Raw genomic sequence first — 26,091 nt, 5'->3', positions numbered from 1 at the left:
TAATTCAACACCAGAAACTTTATTCTAGTTGACATAGAACATGTACCAGCTTTCAAATGAAGCCCAGTTGCAGAAGCATTGGCTGCCCCTAGGTGATCTCTGAAATGTATTTCGAACTGTTCCAATGGCCAACAAATTACATCTGCCCTTGATCTGAATACCACATGATAACTGGGTAGTGTTATGCGTTTTTAAAACTTTTAGAAAGACAACATAGGTAGGCAAGTAGGACAATTACAGTGGTACCTCGGGTTACAGACACTTCAGATTACAGACGCTTCAGGTTACGGACTTTGCTAACCCAGAAATAGTACCTTGGGTTAAGAACTTTGCTTCAGGATGAGAACAGAAATCTCGCGGCGGTGGCACGGCGGCAGCGGGAGGCTCCATTAGCTAAAGTGGTGTCTCAGGTTAAGAACAGTTTCAGGTTAAGAACGGACCTCTGGAATGAATTAAGTACTTAACCCAAGTTACCACTGTATAGCACAGTGACAGTTATGTCACATTATGCCACACATTGGTTTTATTACAAACTCAGGAGCATTATTTCATCAGCACCTTGCATTCAGTAATTCAAAGGCATTAAAAAGGAAGGCACTAGAGCAGGCTTCTTCAACCTCGGCCCTTCAGATGTTTTGAGACTACAATTCCCATCATCCCTGACCACTGGTCCTGCTAGCTAGGGATCATGGGAGTTGTAAGCCAAAAACATCTGGAGGGCCAAGGTTGAGGAAGCCTGCACTAGAGCTCATAAAGCAGAATAAAATGTGCAGATCAGCATTGACATCTACAACTGAGGCTAAATTCAGAGCAGAGAAATGGGTATACAGAAAAACTGTGGAGACTCCAGCAAGGTATGATCAACAGTGAGCAGTACAAGGTACGCACATGAGTGGGAATCTTCCTCAGTGGTTACTGATTGGTGGAGACTCTGTGCCCAACTCTTACCAGAGCCAGGACAACTTCTGTTCCTTTAATTTTTTGGTGATGCATTTGACCACAATCAATATACTGGTTTCAGCATATTGTTTTGACCTTTCCACAACTCTTGCCACTGGTACTTCAGCTTGGGACTTAAAAATGGGGTAAAGTCACTTGATGGGACTTTTGCATGTTTCAAAGCCAGCCACTTTGCAATCTGTGAATAGGGAGCCAAAGTTGGATGGAATGGAGGAAAGAAAGTATTTTGGCTCTGCACTGCATTATTGCCATTGACCATCCGGCGCCTATCATTTATGTCTTCAGTGTGGAATTCACTTTTCTATGCAGCTTGACGGCCTTTTGAAGTACAATGTGGCACCTTATTTCATTTGGCTAGCAGCTAACCATGGCAAGCTATGCTTTGTTACTGTAGTTTCTTCTTAGTCTGATAAAAAGAAGGAATCCCTTTCTCAAATATCATTTTCTGCTAGTTAAATGGCAAAGACATTCAGATAATCTCACACTTGCACCTGTTTCAGATTCCAGAGGGAACTATCCCTGTTTTATCCTATATCATCCATAGTCCTTAACTGTGCATGCTGTCAACAGCACATATCCTCCCAAGGTCTTGTGCTCCAGGCTCAGTGCCACAAGACCTTAGTAGCTCTTGCCAAGTTTTTGGGGAGGGGAGGGGAGGCTGTTGATATGTGTTAGGGTCTTCCTCTTTACTTTAAGGGATAATTCTAACCTTGCCCACTGCTGCTACTACTAGGTCGACCCACCTATACCCACAATTGCCTCATATAGTACTTGACTTCCCTTTTCAGTATCTTTCTCATGCTCCTTAGTCTTATACGCATAGGTCCTTCTCTACATGCATACAGGTATGCAATCTTTGCAGGACTGCACCTTGGAGTACCAGAAGACAAAAAGGATGGCTTGGAAATATTAAAAAAGCAAGCCCTCATTCGTTGGCAATATTATTAATAGTGGCTGTGGTATGCCTAAGTATGTGTTGTCTTATTAACATTTATTTGGGCATTATCAGCCCATACGGGACATTTAAGAGGTCCACTTTGTTTCATAGCAAAGTTTGTTGAGACTTTAAGAGTCTCGACAATACTTGCTTCCTCTCTTCACTAAACAAAAACCCCTCCGAAAACAGTCCCTGAGTACAGAATAAAGACTTTGCTGATTTATGGGGCTTTGTGGTACAAACCTGTTGGGCCAGTGATTTACAGGCTTTGCTGCACATTTAACTGTCAATATAACTAATTACAGTTGACTTTAGCTTACTGTACTGAAAACGCTCATTTTGTGAAATATAGTGTTCCATGTGAAAGAGAGAAAATCAAACATCCTCAGGGCTACCAAACAAGAAAGAACTACTCCACATTAGGACCAAAAACTTTGGACTTGTCATAAACCTTCAAATTATTATTTCTTGGCACCATGTTTTAGCTCAAAGTACTCAAATATTATAAATCACCATTAAGTTAATATTTCAATCTCGCTTAATAGTAAATGAAATTTACCAGTTTAACTCTCATACAGGTGACTGACATTTGAATAAACATGGTGGGGGTGAGAGTTATTGCTAATTTGCTTGCGGTTTTGTTTTGAGGGAATATTATCATTGCCTGGTCTCATTTTTATGTAAAAACAAGTCTTTCCAAACATGGTGTTTTATTGTAAATAAAGATTGTTTTTGATGTTAATAAATAACTAAAAAAAATTAAGACAGATTTTTTTTTTGTAGACTGTATTTTAATAGTTACAAGGCAAACGAGAGATTTAAATCTTTAGAATATTTGAAAGGAAATAAATTGGATATGTTTCCAGGGTGAAAGAGAGTATATTCGAGACATACCAGAGATACTTAAGAGTATGGAATGCAAGCCTAAATTACTGGTGATTCCCCCAGCTGCACAACTAATGGAAATAAAACCCAATGAAAAACATAATTTATGTATCTTCAATATTAACAAACACTTCCCCTCAGATTTAAATGTCACCCCCCCACCCCTTCCAAGACACAACTAACTACATGTATCCCATGTTGCTTTTAGTTTCCCATCTTTTCTTGGCTTCAAACCTGGAAAGAAAAAAAAACAAAAAAAACAAATGTATGTCAGTATCTACCAAAGTACACTTTAGGGAGTTTTCAATCAAATTTCATTTAGCAGCAATGGCTATATTGGAACTAGATTTTTAATACTCTAGCAATCACAAAAGGGAAAGTATAAACATTTGAATAATGTATCAGCTGTAGTAAAGACTCTACATTAAGCAGATGCACTACTCAAGGAAAAAGCCAAGGTCAAATTAAGCAAACAAGGATTAGTAGAAGCCAATCTGAAGGCAGAAAACATTTTACTCAGAATCTCTATTAGTCTTAAATATAGAAGGCCAATGACCCACCCCCATGCAAGCTTCTTTTTCTTCCGGGCTTCTTGACAAGCTTCTGCATCTTGCTTTGTTTTCACAAAATTTCGACAAGCAACAGCTTTGGAAATTTTCACACCAAGCTAAGGAGAGAAGAACATAAGCAAGTGAGTTCACAGGAGAAATTAAAGAGAGACAAAAAGAACGCCCCTTTAAAGCAGCTTTGTCTGAGACGTTTTTAGCATTTGTACCTGACTCAACTGTCCTGCATCTACTATGGAACATTTCTGGGTACATTATATTCAGCAACAGGTGGAAGGAAGGTGAAGCCTGTTCTGATTTTCAGTGAAAGAAAAGTTCATTATTTGCCTAGTAAATCAAATTAGTTTAGGCACAGTTTGAAAAAGAGGTGGGATAATCATGTAAAAACAACAACATAATAGCTGTTCTATTAGAGTCAAAGTTGCTGTGAAGTTTCATTTCAGCACATGTTCTCTAGAAGTTGAGCAGGAATGGATATACTGTTGTGACTATTCATGCCTTCTTTATACTTTTTAACTTGAGTGCTTAGGAGACACCACTAGGGCTTTCCAGGCTTTGCACAGGCAAAGGAAAAAGGATCCCCTCAATTTTCTTGGGTTTTTAGATGATTACCCCCACCATTTCAGATATTCAATTTCCACAAAACATTTATACTTTGCTTTTCCACCTTTAGAGGCCACAAAGTAGCTACAACCAAATTATATTTTTGATCAGTCACAATAACAAGACATCACCATCAACAAAAAGATATAAAAAAGAAAATCAATTGAAAAAATACTATTTGATGATGATGATTTATTTATACCCCGCCCATCTGGCTGGGTTTCCCCAGCTGCTATGAATAGCAGAAATATTAAATTCAAATAAAGTTTATCTCAGTATTCCGATTCTCTCAGTAAAGGTTCAGTGTGACGAGAACAATAGATAACAAATCCATGGCAGGTTAGCTTTTTCTTGTAGTTTAAAGCTGTGAGTTAAACCTACACTAAACAAATCCAAGGACCACTCATTCAGGGTTATCGGAGAACCAGTATCTGATGGAATACATACAATAGCTGGGATCCAACTGATCCACAAAGAGAGGTTCTATATGTGTTGAGGGACGATGATTCAGCCAAGTTACTAACCAAACTCAGAGGTAACCTATATAGTTGCCAGTGATGTACCACAAGAATGTAAGAGTGCTGCTAGATTAAAGACCCATCAAGTCTTGCATCCTGTTTCCCAGAGTGAGAAGCCCATAAACATGGCATGAAGGCAGAATCTAGCCCTCTCCAGCACTGCTGTTGTGCCCCTGCAACTGGTATTTCTATGGCATGCTTCTTCTGAACTTGAAAATGCCATTTGGCATATGACAGAGGACAGCGGGAGCCAAAGGAAAGAAACAGAGGTGATTGTGGAGAGAAGCGGGGTGGGGTGGGGTATACACATATGAATATATGTATATTTCTTAATTCCATATATACACATACTAGTGGGGAGTGCCTGGGAACTTTTAGAAACTAAAAAATATTGTGATTTTAAAATACATAGTGTAATTTGTGAGTCTGGATTCTTCACATCAAAAATCTGGCGAAGTCATGATTTTTCCCCACCATCTTGATTCAAAATGGTGCCCAGCTTTCAAATATAAACAAAGATTGCTGCCCCCACTCCGGGAACACTCATGCAGAGTTTGGTGAGATTATCTTGAGAGGTAGGCAAAACCTATGCCAAAAATTGGGTGAAGTCACTGACACTATTATAGCAACATCACTGAAAAAAGTAGGACATTTGAAAGATAAATAAAACAGGGCTGAATGACGAAATTAATGGGAATAGAAAAGTAAGATGCCCAAGGAATGAACTATGTTTTAACTAGAACACAGATAATTAGCATCACGGCTCAGGATTTGTATTCATACAGCAACCTAGGAATATGCATTAAGATTGGATTACTGCAATGTACTCTATGTGGGGCTTGTGCTTGATCCGAAAGCTGTGGATAGTGTATAACGCTGCAGCACTCTTGCTGACATGACTGAAACCCTGCTAGCATATAACATATAATTATATTTTTGGAAACCGCTTAGGTTTTCATACAATCAAGCCGTTTAAATAAATAAATAAAGCACCGCAAAGCCTAAAAAGTTACTGTTTTTTAAGAAGAGCAGTATTTTTTTAACCACCCCGATACCCCCTTTTATATCCCAGAACACCCATTTATTAATTTCTGCCATTTTAAACAACTTAAATTCTTAGGATGCCTGCAAGCTTCTAACCCTGATCTGGGCAATGTAACCACAGATGTGGCTTACCCACTATTAGCTAGCTTGCACTTGTTTGCCCGGCTAATAAGGCCTGGCTAAATTCTCTGGATTGCTGCCTCTTTCTTTGGATATCTTTGGAGTAAAATAACACTTACAGACTTGGCAAAGCATGGTTCTAGAATGGGCTAAAGCAGCCCGTACTATTGCAAAGAACGGGAGAGAGAACCATTTTGCAGTCTTAATGTTATTGTGCAAGGACCGCATTGATGCAACTTCTAAAAGACAAATCTGCTGTGAATAAATCAGACACAGCCATGTCTGATTCAAGTGTAAGCCTACTGCCCTCCCATCCACACCCTCACATACAGCCTCACTTCCTTTCCTAACAGAAGCCCCTGAAATCTTGGTCAATGGGTTTTATATTTATTTATTTTTTTAAAAAATGTTTCAGGCCATCAGATAATACAGCAAAATACAATGTTGTAAGAAGCAATAAAACATGAATAAAAATACATACAACAATTTCTTGTGTAGTCAAAGTATCAGCATTTTCCATATAGAACATCCAATATTTTGCTGCATTTTAATTAAGGTGTCTAAACATTATCACAAAGAACTGCAAATTGGTCAGAGCACGCAGTAAGGAAAATTAAGCTCTAAAGGCTTTTTATCACCACATTTCAGGAACCAAGGGTGTAAAATGTTCTAATTTGGGATATATTAAAAGCCATAAAAGGTCTTTCAAAAAGATTAATGGTACTTTGCTTGGATTTAAGATAAGGGCTTTAGCTGGTTGGAAAAGCAGGGCCCTGGCAAGACCCTTGAGGCATTCATCTTTACAGCCACTTGGAAGATTTGTAAAAGCGTCTGCATAACCTCAAGCAAACGCACTGCGACATTTTTTTTTAAAAAAAAAAAACCTTTCAATTTTATAGGTTTAAAGTGTGTAAATCATATTGGGAAGTAATGTAGATATTATGGCTCATGCTTGTAACGTAGTACACATTTTTCAGAGACAAACTTTTAAATCAAGTTAGTTTTCTAGGGGGCAAACTCATTCTAATTTAAGTTCATAGATAATCATTTTAAAAATCTTGCTCTTGCAGCTTAATACAGCATAACGGCAAACTTGCTATCCATTATTTTTCATTTTTTAAAAAACCCTGTATAGCCATGAAGAATACCTGGATCCTCATCTCTTGCCAAACCATATGAAGGCACATATTTTTTAAAAATACCAATTTTCATACTTAAAACTTTTTTTGTGGAATAACAGGTTTCTATGAAAAATATTTATGCTATTCGCTTTTGTTCTTTAATTAAATGAAAACAGATGTTTTCTGAAGTAAAGCGGAACCATTACTGAAGTACTTAAAGTGCTAAGGTCTTTAATTTTTATATCAGTTTGGTCTACAATTCCTGATTGTCTTTACTCAAGCTCAACATTAATGTCAAGCAAGTTACCTAGGAGACGAAAGAGATCAAAGAGACAAAACCCCCTCAAATGTCTGATTAATCAAGCCTGCAAACAGCTTATTTCTTTTAGCCTGCATGCAAGTATGAAAATGAGATTCAGGGAGCCGTACATTGTGCAGATTTGTTCATTCTTATCAGAACAAAGCCAGCGGCAGCTTATTTCATGGATCATTGGCACTGTCATCAGTGCTACACAGAACGGGTGACAGCTCCTCATTTTGAGGCTTGAACAAAATTAGCAAAAAGTCGGCACAAATTAGCCTCTCATCTTTTTAGTAATATGACATTATTCATTTACTTTTTATCCAATTTTTAATTTTTTCCTTGTCAGCTATCCCTTTCTAGTGTTTCTTGCACAGCATCATAAAACCCTTTAAAAAAAAGAAACAGCAGCAGCAAAGGAACGGCTGAAGTTTGAAATAGTAAATAAAGTTGAAGGAGAGAGAGGAAAATAGACGATCTTAAAAGCTGCAAAATGTGTTTACTGTAACTTCAGGAAACATTACAAATAATAAATAAAGCTTGAGATGCTTGATGAAATGTTTGGAGGGGAACCATCTATGACCCACCATAGCCCTTGAAATCCACTGAAGATGCTCTCATGGTTCATGCGCCAAGTTAGAACATTGAGGGCAAGGGAGCAAGCTGTCTGCACAGCAACTGCCTGGCCATGGAATTCATTTCCTCTTGGAAGCATCTCTGAGTACGTCTGGCTTCCTTCTGGAAGCAATGCAGAGCTATTTTGCTTAGGCTGCCCTTTAGTGACCAATGACTGATGCCTCTGTTTTGAGCTGTGTATTGCTTTTAAGATTTTGTATTATTATATTTGATGGTTAGGTTTATACATTATTTCACCTTTTGGGTGCCACCTTGAGCCTCTGGGCTGGCGGAATGAAAGTCCACCAAAAGATAAAAGATTTATTTCAAAGACCCCATTATAAAATACATACTCTCTAGGACATTCAAGGCTGGATTCAGAAATGTCATATGTAGGCATGTTCTATAAAAGGCTAAACCCAAAGGGGTTTTAAAAGAACACCTCTATTCTAACAAGTCTTGAAGCATCCTGTGGTCTATCAGAGAAACCAAACAGCCTTTTAATACTATATTACAGTTTCTCATCAAATATGAATCTAGTTATTTCAGGTTCTGCCCGCGGCTATGATTTTCCCCTTTTATGTTGTGGAATGTTATCCATTGCTGATGTATATTAACTATATAAAGCAAACAAGAATATTGAGTGGATTTTCAAGTGAGAATGGTCTTCTGTCAATGATTTGTTCAACTTCTAGTACAAAATACTTTGTAATACCTTTGTTGGGTTTCTATAGAGGAGTATTAAATCATCAAATTACTGTATATGTGGACAACTCTGTCATATAGCATGGACGTTAAAAACTGTTCCTATATTTGAGCTTTGTTTTAGATTCAAATATTTATATGCAAGTAACTTCTTCCATTCATAAGAAGCAGCATTAAAAATTAACCATAAGCTGTTAGATGTTTTACACAGTCCCCTTGTAAGAAAGGCTGTTTTTAAAAAAAGAACTGTAGTACTGTTTTCAGCAATTTCTTTATCTCTGTTCTTCTAAGTAAGAAAGCTTATTAACAAGCTTTGAACTTAAAATCACATTTACAATAATGTGCCATCAACAGTTTTATAAGCTAATTAGAAAAAAAGATTAATTAATGACTGGCTGCTAATAAAATGGCAATCATGAAGAAAGAAACCAAGGGTGCTAAGCTTCAACTACCACCAATTAAGAGCTAATTACAAACAAATTATATATGTGTTTTGCTGTGGGCTTTAATTTACTAAAATGGTTTTAATTAAAAGAGAAAACATGCTGATTAATTGAACTGCAGAAAAAAATCTACAGTATAAACTGTGCTTTGTCTCTTTAATTAGACTTGTAACATCTGAAATCTTTTTTAAAGGTTTGTTAAAAAGAAGATATACATAATTAAGAGAGCATATGAATATAATCCTAGGTGATAACCCCTGTCATATACTAAAGGTTAAGAGAAAACAACCTCATTGAAGAGAAACTCAGAAACACCTTCACTAGAAAGGCAGAAGAATTAGCCACAAATATATTGTATTTGTCTTCATTTCCCCCAGCACATTAACATTAAAAAGCATTTCTAAATTGTACATGGTTGTTCTACATTTATATATATATATATTTTTAATTTCTTTGAACACGTAAAGTATTACTGAACATTTTGTATGTGATTCTGGAAACTGCCAACTCTATTCGCAATGGCCAACAACACATCCATTCCCTGTAGAGTGTATCAACTGTGTCTATGAAAAATAATCATACTAGTTTGGCTATAGTACAGGAATGACCTAACACTTTAAAGTAATATTTATTATCATGAATCATCTGAACAAATTTAAAACAAGATCATGCAAATTATTGTTTGTGAAATCTCTTACACTAAAGGGCGCAAACTACTAGGTGAACAAATGGAATGATAGCACAGGAAAAGTCAGAAATGGCAGGGTTTTTTGCTCTTTAAGTTACTGCCCTAATTTTAATGCACTATTACAAAACAGAGCAAAGGAACTAAGTCACAAGGTAACTGAAAAACTTTTGATATTAAGTATTTTGAGGGTGGATCAGGCAGGAGATCTTTCACACATAGTAAACAAGTAACCACTCAAATTTCAATGATAGAATTAAAGTACCACTACTAATAAAAATATTTTTCTTCAACAGTTCAAATACTGAAGGAAAACTAAGGCTATAGTGATGGCACTGAGTTATCAAGCTTGCCATACAAAATTACACAAGTTGTGAATCATGGGTCACTTAGGAGCAGAGCAGCAGAGAAGTTCTCCAACTACAGTGGAACCTTGGTTCTCGAACGGCTTAGTTGATGAACAAATGCTGCAAACCCGGAAGTAAATGTTACGGTTTGCAAATGATTTTGGGAAGCCAAACGTTTGACACGGCTTCCGCTTGAGTGCAGGAAGCTCCTGCAGCCAATCAGAAGCTGCGCCTTGGTTTTTGAATGGTTTCGGGAGTCGAACAGACTCCGGAACTGATTAAGTTCGAGAACCAAGGCTCCACTGTATTGGGAATTGAGCTGCTACGTATGCTCCAATTGGATCCTTGAAAAACCTTGGCTGCTGGAGGCCTTCCTAGAGATTCATCCCCATCAGTCCTTGCCAATCCACACCACCAGGAGCCCCTTTTTCTTGAGCTCACTCTGATGAAGTAGATAGCACCAGTGGCAGGTATAATAATGATAATAATAATACGCCACCCATCTGCCTGGGTTTCCCCAGCCACTTCCCAACAGGTAGACTTCGCAACAGCAGAGGCTTCCGGCTGAATGCCAGGGTGAGAATCCAGGAAGAATGGAAACTGTAGCTCCATGCTTCCTTGCAGCAATGGACCCTGCTGGGCAAAGCAGCTCTACCTTCCCTGCCCAGCCCCAGCATTGGGGCTATGGGGAGACATTAGGAACGTGATAGAGCAGAGGAGATTTGAGGCCAATCCAAACTTATTTGTTTGAGGTGGGCCCTGCTGACTTAAGCTGGGGGGAATTCATCAGTAGCAGATATGTAAGTATACTGCTGTATAAGCTTTTAAAAAATGGTCACAGACTATATTGCTTAAAAGAAAATGTGTTCAAATTATTTAATAGTCAGTCCTGCACAGTACTCAGAAAATATTTAAATACATGAATTGTTAAGCAGCCCAGAGAGTCAGGAGGTTTTCACGGAGATGTAAAAGTGTTCTTTAACAATCTATTTAATTTAAACTAATCAAAGTTACACTGATTAATAACAACTTGTTAAAGCCTTTCTGTAGGTTGCAAAATGGGGTATCTTTTATATGGCCAGTATAATTCAGGAATTCTAAATTTCTTAGCACGTCCAAAAGAATAATTATGTAAATGAATAATTTGTAGTACGATTTTCTGTGACACCCAAGATTAACAAGAAACCTCACATAATTTATTCTGCATTCTTAACTTTGGCTTGGATCCAAAAGTGAACTTGCACAAGCAGAAGACGTTTTCATAGATTTAAGGTGCCTCTAATTCCCACCAATTCCCCTTCCTGCTGCAGTTCCCTACACCTCATCTCATGTCATTCTGGACCCTCAAGAGTAGCTTTTCGGGGTTTGCTTGAGGCTGCAGCACAGATGAAGAGGTTGGGTAAATCATGCTGTGTGAGCACAGTCCAAGCCATTATAAATAAGAACAGCACATGAAATCAAAGCAAAGTTTTAAGCCTACTGGGTTGCATCCAACTAAGTCATACTCCAGATTACACCCACTGTATTCAATACACCTAAGTCCACTTATTTTTATTACTCTGAATATGACTTTCTGGCTGCAACCCACAACTTTCACAAAATATTAACAATTAAAATTACACTGCCAGCTCAGTTCTCTGAACCATGTGCATCTTGACCCTCAAGGGAGAATTCCTGCATATTACATTTGAAGAATATTGTTTTAGGATTTAAGTAAGGGATTTTAAGAAACTGTTTCACAATATATTGATCATGAAGGAAACCTGATAATTTTATGCAGAGAACTATTTCTGACTCTGTCTCATGTAAACTGGTGGAAAGCATTACTAAAGCTAGAATCTTCAAATATATAGAAGAACAAGTCTTAATGCGGAACAATCAGAATGGATTCTCCAAAGAGTCTTGTTTCACCAACCATTTAGAATTCTTTGAGAGTGTCATCAAAAATGAGAACAGGGACAAGCTAGAAGGAATTATATACCAAGATTTTTGAACAGCTGTTGAAGTCCCTCATTAACTGCTACCACAATTTCATTCTATTGATGTTGGAGACATACATGGAAACATCAATGAATCTGACAGTAATCTTGCCCCCTTGCTTTGTGAACATGACTGAAATTTCTACCAGCACAAACAGGTGCAATCAAGTCTCATACAATATAATCCATCTTATAACTAGGCACTGACAACACTGCAGGTGGCGGCCATTTCACATGGCAGTTCTGTTCCAGGCCCCCACAGGTGACAGCAGAGCACGTACAAGGATGCTCCACACCGTTCTGCCACCTCTCATCTGGGTCCAAAAGGACTTATGCATCAGCGATTGGGCATAAATTTGACATGCCTAAAATGGCTGCTGCCTGTGTACCAGATACAGTATTCTAACCAAGTCCACCGTGATCCTATAATCTCAGGGAGAAATAGAAATTAACAAGACAATTCAAGATGATACCAGAAGGTCCCGAGAGAAGTTTACAGTTTACAGTTAAGACTCTTCCAAGTGTCTGCAGGCAGATACCCACAGCCCTATGGATATCAAACTATTTCTTGAAACACTCTATTTCATCAACAGAACACTAAACACCTGAAAAACAATAGAGCACTACCACAGCATAACTGCCTGCACCCAAATACAACTGCAGCAAGTGCCCCATTGCAGAGAGCCAAATAATTGCCCATATCTTAAAAATATATATTGCTCATTCTACACTGCCTGGCTCTAGATTATGTACATTCTTTACATCCCTTTTTTATTTGAGGCAACCCCATTCTATAAAAATTGGTTCTCTCTGTGAGAGAATGATGGACAACTATGTTTTGGCATTCCCTAGCTTTTAAAAGCATGTTTTCATAGCCTCTTCTTAGCCATCTTTTTTATTTTTGGCTCTCCTCCTCCTCCCCAATACTGATGCTGTTCTATCAGTTTCACAGGCTTATAAATGTTATACATCAAAAATTAGTTTCACTTATTAAGGGAGGAAACAGCTTTAAGGACTCTGGGATCTGTGCCTCAAAGCAAAGGCTTTATCAGCAGGTTCCAGTTACTGCTTCTTGAAAAAGAAAATACCACTGATTAAAAACCTATACACCTGATTTCCAAAGAACACTCATCCATTGAACACGTATTCCATCACACTGTTAAACAGCTGTACCCACAAATACGGGTCAGCCCAGGTTTTCATTTAGTGTGAAAATAAAAATGGGTGATATCTTCTAGTTTTAAGTTAAAGGTAAAGGTAAAGGTACCCCTGCCCGTACGGGCCAGTCTTGACAGACTCTGGGGTTGTGCGCCCATCTCACTTAAGAGGCCAGGGGCCAGTGCTGTCCGGAGACACTTCCGGGTCACGTGGCCAGCGTGACAAAGCTGCATCTGGCGAGCCAGAGCCGCACACGGAAACGCCGTTTACCTTCCCGCTGGTAAGCGGTCCCTATTTATCTACTTGCACCCGGAGGTGCTTTCGAACTGCTAGGTTGGCAGGCGCTGGGACCGAGCAGCGGGAGCGCACCCCGCCGCAGGGATTCGAACCGCCGACCTTTCGATCGGCAAGTCCTAGGCACTGAGGCTTTAACCCACAGCGCCACCTGCGTCCCGTTTTAAGTTACCCTTTGTCATTGGCACCTATAGTATTTGTTTCTTTGGTGTGAAATAAATATAGTCAAATGCCCTCAATTTCACATATTAAGGACATATTAAAGGCATATGAGTATATTCCTAAAATTTAGGAACTTTGGTGTATGGTAAGGAAAGATGAACTAGCTCTTCACACATCAATGCTCAAGCTCAGTGAACCCAGTAGTTCAATGCACAAACTCCAAGAGTCAAGCATTAAATGTGATCCAGCTCTAACTACTGGGTAAAGTATTATTAGTCTGATGATACCCAGCTCTATTTCTTTCTAACATCTGAATTAGGAAATACCATGTGAGAGCTAGACCAGTGCCTGGACTTAGTGGTGAGTTGGCTGAAAGCTAACCAGCTGACTGAATCCTAGCAGGATGGTGGCACTGTGGGCAAACAGTTCCCAAGCCTGGATAACTGGTCAACCACCTGCTTTGGATGGGGTCATATTCCCCTGAAGGAGCAGATATATGCTGTGATGATGTTCCTGGATCCACCTGTTACTATTCACCCAGGTGACCTCAGTGGCTAGGAGTTCCTTGTGCCAGCTTTGGGTGGTAAAGAAGTCATGGTTGTTTATGGACTGGGATCGCATGACCACTGTTTTTCCATGTGCTGGTAACCTTGAAGTTGACCTGCAAGCTACAGCTAGTACAAATACATATGTGTCTGCTTGGCTGCTCACTGTCCAGAATATCACCATGATAGACAGCTGCTGAAACAGTTGCACTGCCTCTCAATTAGCTACCAGGCTAAATTCAAGGTGCTGGTACTAGTGTACAACATCATATACAGCTTAGGTCCAGGATATATCCAACTGGATTCAGGGATGGTGTTCTGTAGAAGACATCCTGCAGATACCATCTCATGAGGTCTGCTCTGCACGATGTCAGAATTGAGGGTTTCACACGACAGTACCTACCCTTTGGAACGCCCTCCCATTACTTATCAGGTGCTGCCTAGTCTTTTAGAATTAACTCCAGCCCAGTGCAGGTCCTGTTTGTTTTCCCTAGACATCTGGTTAGTCATTGTGGGAACAGAATGCTGATCTGATTCAACATAACTCTTATGTATTCTCATAACTATAGAATTATTTTTTAAAAAATGGAAAGAAAGGCAACCTTCCCTGAGGAAAGGAGCTCATAGCACAAGTTTAATATATAGGGTTGCTGTTTTAAACTAAGCCCTCAAACTTTTTTTAATCTCTCTCACACATTGATGTCCAGAAATAGAATCCCAACTTGAAACATGTTGCTACACATTATTATGGGGAAGCAAGAGCATATGTTACAGCACTGACCATGTTTCTTCTTCACAAAGGTTCCAGTCATTTTAAAGCAGCTTAATTGAGCTTAACCTTTTTGTGAATGGTTGCCATAAGCTTTAAAACATACAATTATTTGCTAAGGTGTAAGATATTAATTGCAATAAAAAAATGCAGCAAACTGGGATCAGTTTACAAAATGAATAGCATTAAACAGCAAAGCTATTCCTGGACCACATCATGCCAGGTCACCGATGGGGCCCTAAATGGTCTCCTCTAAAATTGCTCCTTGCACACAGAAAAAATAGCTTGTCAACAGATGAACTGATCTTTCTTTTTCTAAACGTATGAGCATTTTTCGTCCTATGTAAGACCATTATAGAACCCTGCATTTGCACCCTGAATCAATACAGTCCAAAAAACCGAAACACTTTGCTTATACCCCGCCCATCTGGATGGGCCTCCCCAGCCACTCTGGGCGGTTTCCAACAGGATATTAAAAACACAATAAAAGATCAAACATTTAAAACTTCCCTAAACAGGGCTGCCTTCAGATGTCTTCTCAAAGTCAGATAGTTGTTTATTTCCTTGACATCCGGTGGGTGTTCCACAGGACAGGCACCACTACCAAGAAGGCCCTCTGCCTGGTTCCCCGTAAAATTACGTCTCGCTGTGAGGGAACTGCCAGAAGGCCCTCAGAGCTGGATCTCAGCGTCTGGGCTGAACAATGGGGGTGGAGACGCTCCTTCAGGTATACTGGGCCGAGGCTGTTTAGGGCTTTAAAGGTCAGCACCAACACTTTGAATTGTGCTCGGAAACGTACTGGGAGCCAATGCAGGTCTTTCAGGACTGGTGCATCAACTGGCCTTTATGTACAGGTCAGTGGTATTGTCCTCCCTACACTTCCTAATGACAGTTCCCATACCACACGTCATACTTTTTAATCGTTCTCTTTGATTATTAACAGCAATTTATTGAAAGGCATGTGAAATTTTGAACTAGCAGTGTGGAGGCCTGGGTTCAAATCCCCTACTCAGCCATAGAGTTCACCGGGTGACTCAGAGTCATTCACCATCTCTCAAGTATGCACGGTTGCTGTGGATATAAAATGGTTGGTGGAAGGGAGAGAACCATGTATGCTGTCCTGAGCCCCTGGAGGAGGCGTTTTAAAATGTAATCGCAGTAGCAATAGGCGTGAGGACCTGCTGTCACATAAAAATAACTGTGAAGTCCCACAGAGATGGTTACTTTCTGGGTATGTTTCCATGGTTTATTTTACCCCTCAATGACTTCAGGGTGATGTCTGTCCCAAAAACATTCTATATTCATAACATTTCTCAGTGAATCCCCTTCCCCCATATACTATAGCTGAAAAAAGGGCTGCCTAAAAAGAAGTAAAGGGTTAGGAAACAGAAACAATCCCATAACCATATTTTAATCCACATTATAAGACTTGTGTGAAGATATTCGAAAAAGCTCAACCTACCTCTCGAGTAGCTAATCTATCACTTAGTTCCTCGGCTTGTGCAATATCTCCTTCAGCCAAAGATCTGTCTATGCTGATTTCGAGGCCAGACTGGAAGAAATATCAAGACAAAAAGGAATGTTCCCAGTAGAATATCAACTGGACATTGCAAAAACACGTTCAGGAGAAATGTATCACAATATGTACAAAACCATATTCACTTGCAGAGCTGTAATTTCTGTGTGTAACAAATCGCATACAGGATGTATTTGGAAAGTAGTTTAAAGTACATAGATATTCACAGAATGGTTGTTTGAGAAGAAATCATTGTATTAGTTCCACCTTATGTGTTGGATAAATACAGCACTTAAAAAAAAATTACATGGGCTAGTTTACGCCTGTCACAATAAAATTTTATCTCAATATCTGACTTATCTGTTCCATCCCTGGAGCTTCCCTGAAAATGTGTATGTGTCAAATATATGAAGAATGCCAATTACCACTGCGTCTTCACAATTCTTAGATCTTATCTTTATCCAAAAAACGAATTCTGGCATGCTGTCACTTCACTATTTTACCATATTACTGAATTCAAGCCTGCAAATTGTCAGCTATAAAGGAAGAGAGGACTACATTTTTAATCTCTAAAAACAAGCAATAAGAATGAGCCTTAATAACACAGGCAAATCCTAACTTGTCTTGAGTTAACATTTACAAATGAAGGCCCACTAATGAATGCAATAATAATAATGTAATAGATTTCTGCCCTGAAACTCTAGGTTCATCTTTCTTGAACACTCTATTTGTAATATATCTGAGGGGAGGGGAAGGAAATAGAATGCTGATTACAAGTTGATGTGTCAAGACTTTACTAGAAGAATGTCATCTTCCAATTAAGAAGATATTCACTGCATCTCAGTTTGCTTACATTTATTTTTACATACATTTGCTAGTCACTCCATCTGTTTTGTTATCTATTGCTAGCAGAAAACAAATAATTTGCTACTGACCATTAATAAACATTCTAGGGCTTTTGTAAGATGCAACACAAATAATGTAAGGCTAGCAGAAAATAAAGTGTTATTTATTACCAGAGCAGCTTGACTCAAAGTTTTACACCAAACACACCAAATGGAACAAAGTTCTTTGGCCATAGATGGGCTGGATTGAGAGGAAGTTAAGCATGCTTCAGTCCCATTGATTTCAATATTATATCCATTTCTCTGGGAGCAAGCTCCATTTAACTAAATGGGCCCTACTTGTGAGGATACATTTATAAGATAGCACTGTAAAGGACTATTCTGTAAGAAAAAAATATTGGGTTTTTTGTATGAAGATGGAGAACTTCCTACTTGTCTGTAATTTCAGTCTGAATCTTGGTTGACTCACAAATACTTAAAGCAACACCAACATCTCCTCTACAGTACAACTGAAGCGCATCTATGAAACACTGTTGGCTCAGTCTTTAGATATAGTAACCACAGCGTCTCACGTAATCTAGGATTGGGAAACAAAGGTTTCCAGGCCAGAGGGTGCAATTGCAAGGCAGACATGAACTCCAGCGGCTGGACAAATACCACAATGAGGAACCTTTTTTTAAAAAAAGTGTTTTGTGATACAGTGGTACCTTGGTTTGCAACCGCTTCGGATTTACAACCGTTTTGGATTACAACCACGTCAAACCCAGAAGTGTGTGTCCTGTTTTTTGGATTACAATCAATTGGGGGGGGGGGGAAGGCCCCATTGGCAAAAGCGCGCCTTGGGTTACAACCTGTTTTGGTTTACAACCGGACCTCCGGAACGGATTATGGCTGTAAACCAAGGTACCATTGTATTTGCTTGATGTGAACAATTGCTTGGAAAACACAAGTGGCAAATATAACATTCCAGAGAAAGGGAGAAATGCTCTTCAGAAAGTAACTTTGGAAGAAAGCATATCAAAGGTATGAGTAAGTTATGCCTATTTTTTTATTCAGAAAATAACAAAGTATACATTAAAGTTAGGAGTTTGGTATAGTAAGTCACCTTTGGAGGGGCTTCCTTGCTTGAAATTGATTTAAACCTATCATTGATTCCAAAATACTTAGTAAGCTCTTCCAACTGGCTTTCTTTTATGGACTGTCGGCTACAAAGGGGAAAAAACATTTTCAGGAGATTATTATTTCATTTGAAAAGAAACACGCATTATTGAAACATGTATTAAAACATCCTGTTAAAGAACGTATTTAGAATAAAACACTGCTTCTACACATTTGATATTTTGAAATTTTTACATAGTTAGATTGTAATCAAGATTTGTTACTTTTGTACTTTTGATATACAAGGGCATCTTAACTAAGGAAGTCTAGCCTGATATCACTAAATATAAATATGTACATATATTGTGATTAGATAGGCCATAATCCCTCATATACTGAAGGCACAAAAGTAAGTAAAATTCACTGCAACAACATTATGTTTATTTCATTATACTTGTAAAATAAATTTTAAATCACAGAAAGTTCTTAAATACCTTTCAGTTGTTTCTTCATTTTTCTTTTTTAATTTACCTGAGGAAAGAAAGTACTTTAGATTATTGTATTTGTTATAAATTCCTGTTCACCCTGACTTTTAGTAAATTGAATACATGAAACAACTGTTGTTATCACACATCTCAGATGCAGGTTTTGTGCACAGGTTCTACTAGTGGGTAATGAAGTGACACACAATTAACTCACCTGTGTCACCACTATAGCACTCTATTACTTTCTTTATAAGGGCAAACAATGCTTTCTGAGTTCTTGCCATGGTTAGTGCTCTATCTGTGGCAAGGCCACTAAGGTTGTTAAACATCAGCTTCCATCTGTTGGACTGCAGACATAACTTTCTGAAAGGCATCTTCTCTTTGGCAGCATCATTCATTGCTGCCACAAAGCGAGCAAGTCCTCTCTAGTTTCAAAATCTGATGAGATTTCCATGCACAAAATTGCCACTGGCCAGTGTTGGCTATGTCAGTTGTCTCATCAATTGCTGATGAACAGAAAACAAATTCCAATACAACGATTATCATCTGCCAAATCATTAATTTTCTCACACAGTCTGATGGAATGATCTCATATTTTCACATAAGGAGAGCGTCTCTGGAACCAATACTGCAACATTTCTAAACAGGCAATCTTTCACAAATTCTCCCTCTGCTTATTGCTTCAGGCAACCTCTGGCTCTCCCTCTGCAGTTGGCTTTTGGCTGCTCCCATCACAGCTCATATCTGATTGGCTTCCTGTCATTTCATGCTTTGGCTGCTCCAGTCAGAGATCACATCTCTTTGGGAGAAAAGCTACAGGAAGCACCATGGGCAGAGGTTAATAGGCAGAGGTAAGTGTGGTGGAAGTGCACTCAGTAAGGAAGAGGCAGTGCAGCAACTATTCTATGCACTTCTGGTAACACCCACAAAATTCTTTTTACAGCGAACAGTGGTTCTAGCACAGTGGCAAGTAGGAAGAATGTTCACTAATGTCTGAAAAAAATAGCTGATGGCTCCCCCCCCCCCAGGGGGCTGGACGGTCACCCCTGTCACAGAGTACAATATAATCTCATTTCCCCCTTTTCTACGGAAGTGCACATACATCCATAGCAATGTGCTGGAATGTGTCTGATTTCACAGGGTATTGGAGGTCTATACACATCTCCAATACGCATATAACAGTTTGGTCTGAGTAGCTGTACGTGCATGCTGTGGAGGGAGGGGAGGAGAACAGGATTGTCTTATATTCCACTGGAATACCTCTGTATATAGTGCTACAACGACATCAGACTAGACTGAGTCTGTACTATTCTCACTGTACAGTGGTACCTTGGTTGTTGAACGGCTTGGCTCCCAAACAAATCAGCTCCCGAATGCCACAAACCCGGAAGTGTTTTGATTTGTGAACATTTTTTGGAAGCCAGACTCCAGACGCGGTTTCCGCAGCTTCCGATTGAGTGTAGGAAGCTCCTGCAGCCAATCAGAAGCCGCACCTTGGTTTTTGAATGGTTCCAGGAATTGAACGGACTCCCAGAATGGATTAAGTTCAACAACCAAGGTACCACTGTATCTTAAATAGATATCCAAAGCATACCCAACTGAGAATAAGCTATAGTCAACTGTGGAACTTACATGCATAGTTACTGTGGTACAAAATAGCTATTTGATGTTATTGTTACGGAGGTACAAAATAACTATTTGATGTTATTCTTACTGTGGTACAAAATAGCTATTTGATATTATTGTTACTGAGGTACAAAATAACTATTTGATGTTATTCTTACTGATCTATGCAACCCCTTCATACTCAGATCCAAATGATTTACGCAGAAGTCAATTCTACTGGCTTCAGTTAAACATGTCTCAGTGTACCAGCCCTAATCCAAAGACATTTCCCTGGTGGTGGTGGTGGTGGTACATGGACTAAGTTTCTTCATTTCCCCAATCAGCGCATCAATTCTGCCATCATGCTGCTGCCTAGTTCCTCCAACAGAGCCCCTTTTAATGCATAGAGGTAGGATTTCAAAGGGGCAAGATGTGAGCATAAACCAGTTTTCCCACAGACAACTAAGCTTAGTAGGATGGTTTGGGCACAGAGGTTTGGAGAGCTGAATCACATAGTAATCTACAAAAACCTAAGTGCTAGTTCAAATGCCACCCTGAAAAGGCATTAATAATTAAAATGCTGAATTGCCTAAGAATAAAAATACACATGAGAACCACTGGGGTTTAATTAGGAGTAGTGTACAAGACCCAAACTTGAAATTAAATCCCTGCTCAGTCAACTGGGAGTCTGTGGGCAAGTCACTCTCTCTCGCTTTGGTTCTCCAATAAAACTAGAATGACCTATGTAATGCGGTCGCAGAAAGAATAAATGACAAACACTGTACAGCAGCACTACATAAATGGGCCAAGATTCAAAGAGCTATTTCTGACATGCCCAAAGGCCTTTGGCATTTTCTTTGAAGTATAGTCCCTCCTGCCTTACTACAAACTGCTTTTAAAATTGCTCTCAGATTTAATAATCTGCTTGTGGCATGTGCGCTGCTGTTCTGGAAAGATGTCCTTTGGATACCTGGAACTAGTTGTGTTCTCTGGATCCTGACCATAACAAATAATGTTATTTATGTTTTATACCTCTGAATCACAACCAAATTATAGAAAAATCCTCAAGTTCAATATTCTACAACGTATGCGTTGTCACTACCGCCACCTAATCCGTGCTTTAACCGTTTTTGGACTCAATTAAGCACAATGTTTTCAGCTATTAAACAACAACATTTCCCAAGACTTATGTTAATTAAGCAAAACACCTTTTCTGGAACGCTTTCTCTTTCCCCTCCTGTCACTCTGACTGACTTGGATTTTCATTTCAAAGTTTTTCTTTTGCAGGCTCTGAAATTTCTGTTGAAAGAGAAAAACACATACTGAGAAATACTATGTTCTTTTGTTTGCTTTTACAGTGAAGTCACTGAATGTACAAAATCAACTTATTTCAGAAATGTACTGTATAAAACACTCCCAATAGAAGCAAGCTGCATTCAAAGGTCCAAAATGGCAAGGATCAGAGTCCGCAGACCCTAAAATGGAGCCCACAAAACATGGACTTCCTTGTTCATGGTAGCTGCTGCATGAGTGCAAGGGAAATGTGTATGCTGTTAATGTGTATGCAGTGAAAAGGAAAAACAATACATGCATAGCATCTCTATGCAGTTAACTCAGCTTCAACACATGCAAGAAGCCTCAGGACTACACTGACAGTCTACACAGATCTCTATGTGATTTATTCCACTTCCTGCATTAACTATGCAGGCATATTTTTCGGAGTCAATTTCAACCTTCTGCATAAAGGCTGGAACCCAAAAAGATCCCTTAGCATACCTAAAGCTTTGGGCATAGTCAAGGAGAGTTACTTTTTTTCTTTGAAAAACAGACCGCCTCACCATGCCATATCACAAACTGCTTCTGAACCCCTCCCAGTGTGAAAAGTGTTCATTATATGGCATGAGGGGCAGCTGCTTCAAATACCTAATTCCCAAATCCATTTGGACATGCAGAATTGCTTGAGCTGTTTTCTGGACTCGGAGAAGATATAAAACAAATATGAAATACGTTGAAAAATAAAGTACGAGTACTCAAGGATGGTCAGATGATAATTGCTAGAAAATACAGCAAAAGAGAAGGGAGAGTGTGCATTTTAGGAAACTTTGATAAAGATCAACAGACAGTAGCCAAACCTGCTTACTAAATCAAGTCTCAAGTATGATTCCATGATCTCCAGACGCAAAACCAGAACTTGATAAACCATGGTAACACCAGCACACATCTTGAGAAATAATCACACCTCCCTCCATTCCTATTTAAGTGAGCAACCTTTCTTCTCCATAGGTGAACAGCTTAAGGTGGAGACTGTGTTCCATTTAACATAATTTTACTTCTTGTTTCAACGTGTTCTTTCAAAAATGATTACCTACGTAAACATCAGCTATAAGAGCTACTACAACAAACAAAGTATCAGTCATGTGCAGAGTTGTAATCATACCTACTTTCCACATATCTAATGAAACTCCAGAAGGACATGTTTGGAATTCCTGTCCTTCATCTGCCACTGCTGTAAAAGGATTGCCTTCAGTGATACTTTCAGGTTCCTGAATCTCAGAGCTAGAAGACAGAATGCCTTTCAAATCCTTTTGTTCTCTTTTCTCTTTTAAGATGGACTCAGGCCCAGGCCCGTCCCATGTTCCTTCATCATCAGAACTCGTGTCAACATCACTTTCATTCACACCAGGAGGTAACAGTCCACTCCACATCTCTAGGTACATAATGAAAGATAACATACACATTATCACTGTGGAAAAATCTTTAACAAAGTTATTTAAAATGTCTTTAGGGCTTTCGCTGTCTCTTCAGCAGCAATGAAAACAGAGTCAGAACTTCTTGTGCGTCTTACTTCTTAACTATTCATTCATCAATGTCAAAGTGAATTCAGATTTTCTAAGATCCAAGGAAACAGAATGTGAAAACAAATCCTTTGGACATAAAAAGAGAATTAGAAAAATACAATATTACAAAAATAATCATTTTTTTTATTTGAAGTTTTAAGTGGCTTACACAGGCTTATTAGAATTAATGTCCAACATCTTACTGTTTATCAAACAGGCAGTTTATGCAACTACACTGAGCAGTGGTTTTATATGTATATTATGATGATGTGTTTTGGCAGGGTCTGGCAGCCATAATCCAAAACTGTATGATACCGGGGCAGGGGTGTGTGGCAGTGGCACATGTGTAAGGGCAAAATAAAAGACCCATAAGTCAAATATACTTAATAGTAATGACCTGAGATTGCCCACTGGTGCAGCACTGGGGACCCCAGGATTAGATCAGATGCTTTAAACTTTCTTCATTTGGGTGTTTTTCGAGATTGGGTGAAAAAACAGTATTCCAATGTGGCCACAAACAGATTTACAAATAAGCCAGGTTTGGCAGGGTATGCTGCAAACTGTATCCTGTCCTGCCCAGGGACACTACTCTCTGTCTGCCACTCAATGCTCCCTTTTGCCAGTTGGAAACAGGATTATAAAGCCACCCTGATCTTCTTCCTCCTGCTTTTCTCTGGATCTCAGATACCAGGAGAAGGATGAGAGCTGTATCCTTCTGAGCAGCCACCCACCCAGCCTTAAAAACAGAGCACGGAGCTGTGCATAGTACAAATGGCCCTCATTTTTCCCATTAGATGTCTGGAGGCTGCCCATTCTCAGGTGGCTTTCATAAGTCAGGGCACTGTCTACACAGCAGCCTTCCCTGGGCTTCTTGGTGGCTTCTCCCTTCGGCTCTATCAAGATGCCAACTCTGTGAAGAATGGCAGGTTGCAGGGACCACTCTACTTGGCATCAGATGAAGGTCATCAACAGTAGATATGATAAACCAGTTATTTTCATTCCATTTCCTAATAATCCCTAGCACAGATTTTGTATTTTCCACTTCTGCTGCATGTAATTTTTTCTTGATTTTCTCATTTTATCTTTTTGTAAATGACTTCGAGGGTGCTAACAATCAAGCAGTATATAAATTTTATGAAATAAACAGAATAAACACCATGTTTATTTTTATTTCCTGTAATATGATGAAGGAAAGGCACTCTGCTGCAGATTCTCAGTCTCTGGTGTCACACACTTATATTCAGGAGTATTCTAATTTCTGTCTGTAAAATGCTGGAAGTATACGTGTATATCTGTGCTGTTTGAAGTTCATCTTACTCTCTACTATGTCTTAATATGTTGGATTCTGTGCAATCATATACTGTACACCATTCCTTAGGAGTAAGGACTACTGAAGCCAGTGAGGCTCACTTCTCAATAAAAACGCACAGGGCCTGGTTTTCTTGCTGAAGGAGCTGTACTTAAACTAACAGACAAATCATGACCATTTCCTAACTCATAATTCAATGGGACTTACTCCCAGGTAAATGAGGTTAGGACTGTAGCTAAGTTACTGTCCTCTGTACGCTTATTTTCCCTGATCCATGTCAAGCTGTATCTCTCCGAACTTCAGAGTTCCCCAGCTATAAGACAGGATTTTAAGCTTAAGAATGCAGCTGTAACAACTAGCTGTTCTTTAAAACTTGCAAAATAAAATAAAACAAAATCATTTCCTGCCATAGTTTCAGCATCTAACCTTGGCCTAATCCAGGGTGGGGGAACTTCTTAACATTCCAGATGTAGCTGGGCTGCAGCTCTCACCATCCTTAAGCCTTGGCCATGCTAGTCCCAACATCCTCCTTTGTGTGCCTCCTCCTCAAGAGGTCCGGAGGGTGGCAAGATGAAAATGGGCCTTCTCTGCAGTGGCTCCCCATCTGTGGAATGCTCTCCCCAGGGAAGTCGCCTGCCGCCTTCATTATAAACCTTTAGGCACCAGGCAAAAGCATTCCTTTTTAACCAGGCCTTTGGTTGATCTGATTGACATCCTATGCCCTTTTAAAATGTGGGGGTTTGGAGAGGGCGGGAGATTGGGTTGTTGTTTTTAGTTTTATTAGGTATTTTGTGGTTTTATATCTTGATTTTATTCTGTTAACTGCCCTGAGATCCCCAGGTATAGGGCGGTATATAAATTCAATAAATAAATACTAAACATCTGGAGGACCAGATTCCCCATCTCCTATCTAACAGGCACAGCTCAGGGTTGCATCTTCTATGCAGCACCTCTCTCTGCAGTGCTGTGAAATACGTTATTCTTCTAGGAGCCCGGTTAAGACTGTGGCGATCGATTCACGAGAGTTTCCACGCCCTTTTTACAGGGCTGGAAGTAAAACCACAAAGCTACCTTCGAGAAGGGCAGGTGCGGTTATGGGGCTCCTCCTGCCTGGCGTGATCTTCGGTGCTGGCGATTTGCATTGCCTTGTAATTAAAGTGCAACGGAAAGCGGGCAGAAAAGGGGTTGGCATGGGAGAAAATAGCACCCGTTTTATTGGCAGCCTACTACTCGTGAGCAAGGCAAGCTTCACAATCGCCCACCTCCCTTACCTGGGAGCAAGCCCTACTGAACTCTATGGGACTTCCTACAAAGAAGACGCGTAAACCTGAAACTGGAGAGAGGAAGAACTCACTGCCTCCCTCAGCCAACCTGAGGAGGAAAGCTCCCCCGGCCTCCCTTCAAAAACTCTGCCCCAATAACGTCCTACAGGCCGGAGAAGAACCGCCGCCGCCGCCTCACTCTTCTCGCCTCACTTACCCCCCGCACTTGTTTACATCGCGGCCATCTTGAAACTCCTTGCACAGCCCGCCCTCGGATGCACTGACTCCGCCCCTCAGCCAATCCGCGCTCCTCGGCTCGGCGGTCCCCATAGCAACCATCCGCCGAAGCGGGGAGGGGCGGGGTTTGTCGATCCAAA

The 26,091-nt window shown here is 39.7% G+C and overlaps 1 protein-coding gene across 2 annotated transcripts; it reads right to left on the bottom strand.

Annotated features, from left to right (window-relative positions):
• On the bottom strand, window positions 1-26,091 carry FAM204A (family with sequence similarity 204 member A). Of its 2 annotated transcripts, none has more exons than XM_083741502.1 (8): window positions 25,932-26,091; window positions 22,748-23,013; window positions 21,515-21,605; window positions 18,711-18,747; window positions 18,224-18,323; window positions 16,220-16,309; window positions 3,343-3,449; window positions 1-3,016 (listed from the first exon to the last, which is right to left on the bottom strand). In XM_083741502.1, the coding sequence occupies exons 2-8, from the start codon at window positions 23,009-23,011 to the stop codon at window positions 2,965-2,967; spliced, it is 741 nt and encodes a 246-aa protein (XP_083597628.1). In that variant the 5' UTR covers window positions 23,012-23,013; window positions 25,932-26,091; the 3' UTR covers window positions 1-2,964. The 2 variants fall into 2 exon arrangements, with proteins under 2 accessions (XP_083597628.1, XP_083597627.1); XM_083741501.1 differs by lacking the exon at window positions 25,932-26,091 and adding an exon at window positions 25,524-25,659 and having other exon boundaries at window positions 2,667-3,016.

The sequence above is a fragment of the Podarcis gaigeae genome (assembly GCF_964106915.1).
Source record: "Podarcis gaigeae genome assembly, chromosome: 5".
Lineage (NCBI taxonomy): Eukaryota > Metazoa > Chordata > Lepidosauria > Squamata > Lacertidae > Podarcis > Podarcis gaigeae.
The sequence above is the reverse complement of the archived record's forward strand: the minus strand, read 5'-3'. Positions and strand labels throughout refer to the sequence as shown.

Excerpts from the sequence above, each read along its gene's own strand:
- FAM204A (XM_083741501.1), bottom strand. The coding sequence starts at position 25,644 with ATGCCAACCCCTTTTCTGCCCGCTTTCCGTTGCACTTTAATTACAAGG. Across the intron at positions 23,014-25,523 it reads CGCACCTGCCCTTCTCGAAG|AGATGTGGAGTGGACTGTTA; the intron begins GTAGCTTTGTGG and ends TTATGTACCTAG. Across the intron at positions 21,606-22,747 it reads TTTCATTAGATATGTGGAAA|AAATTTCAGAGCCTGCAAAA; the intron begins GTAGGTATGATT and ends CTCTTTCAACAG.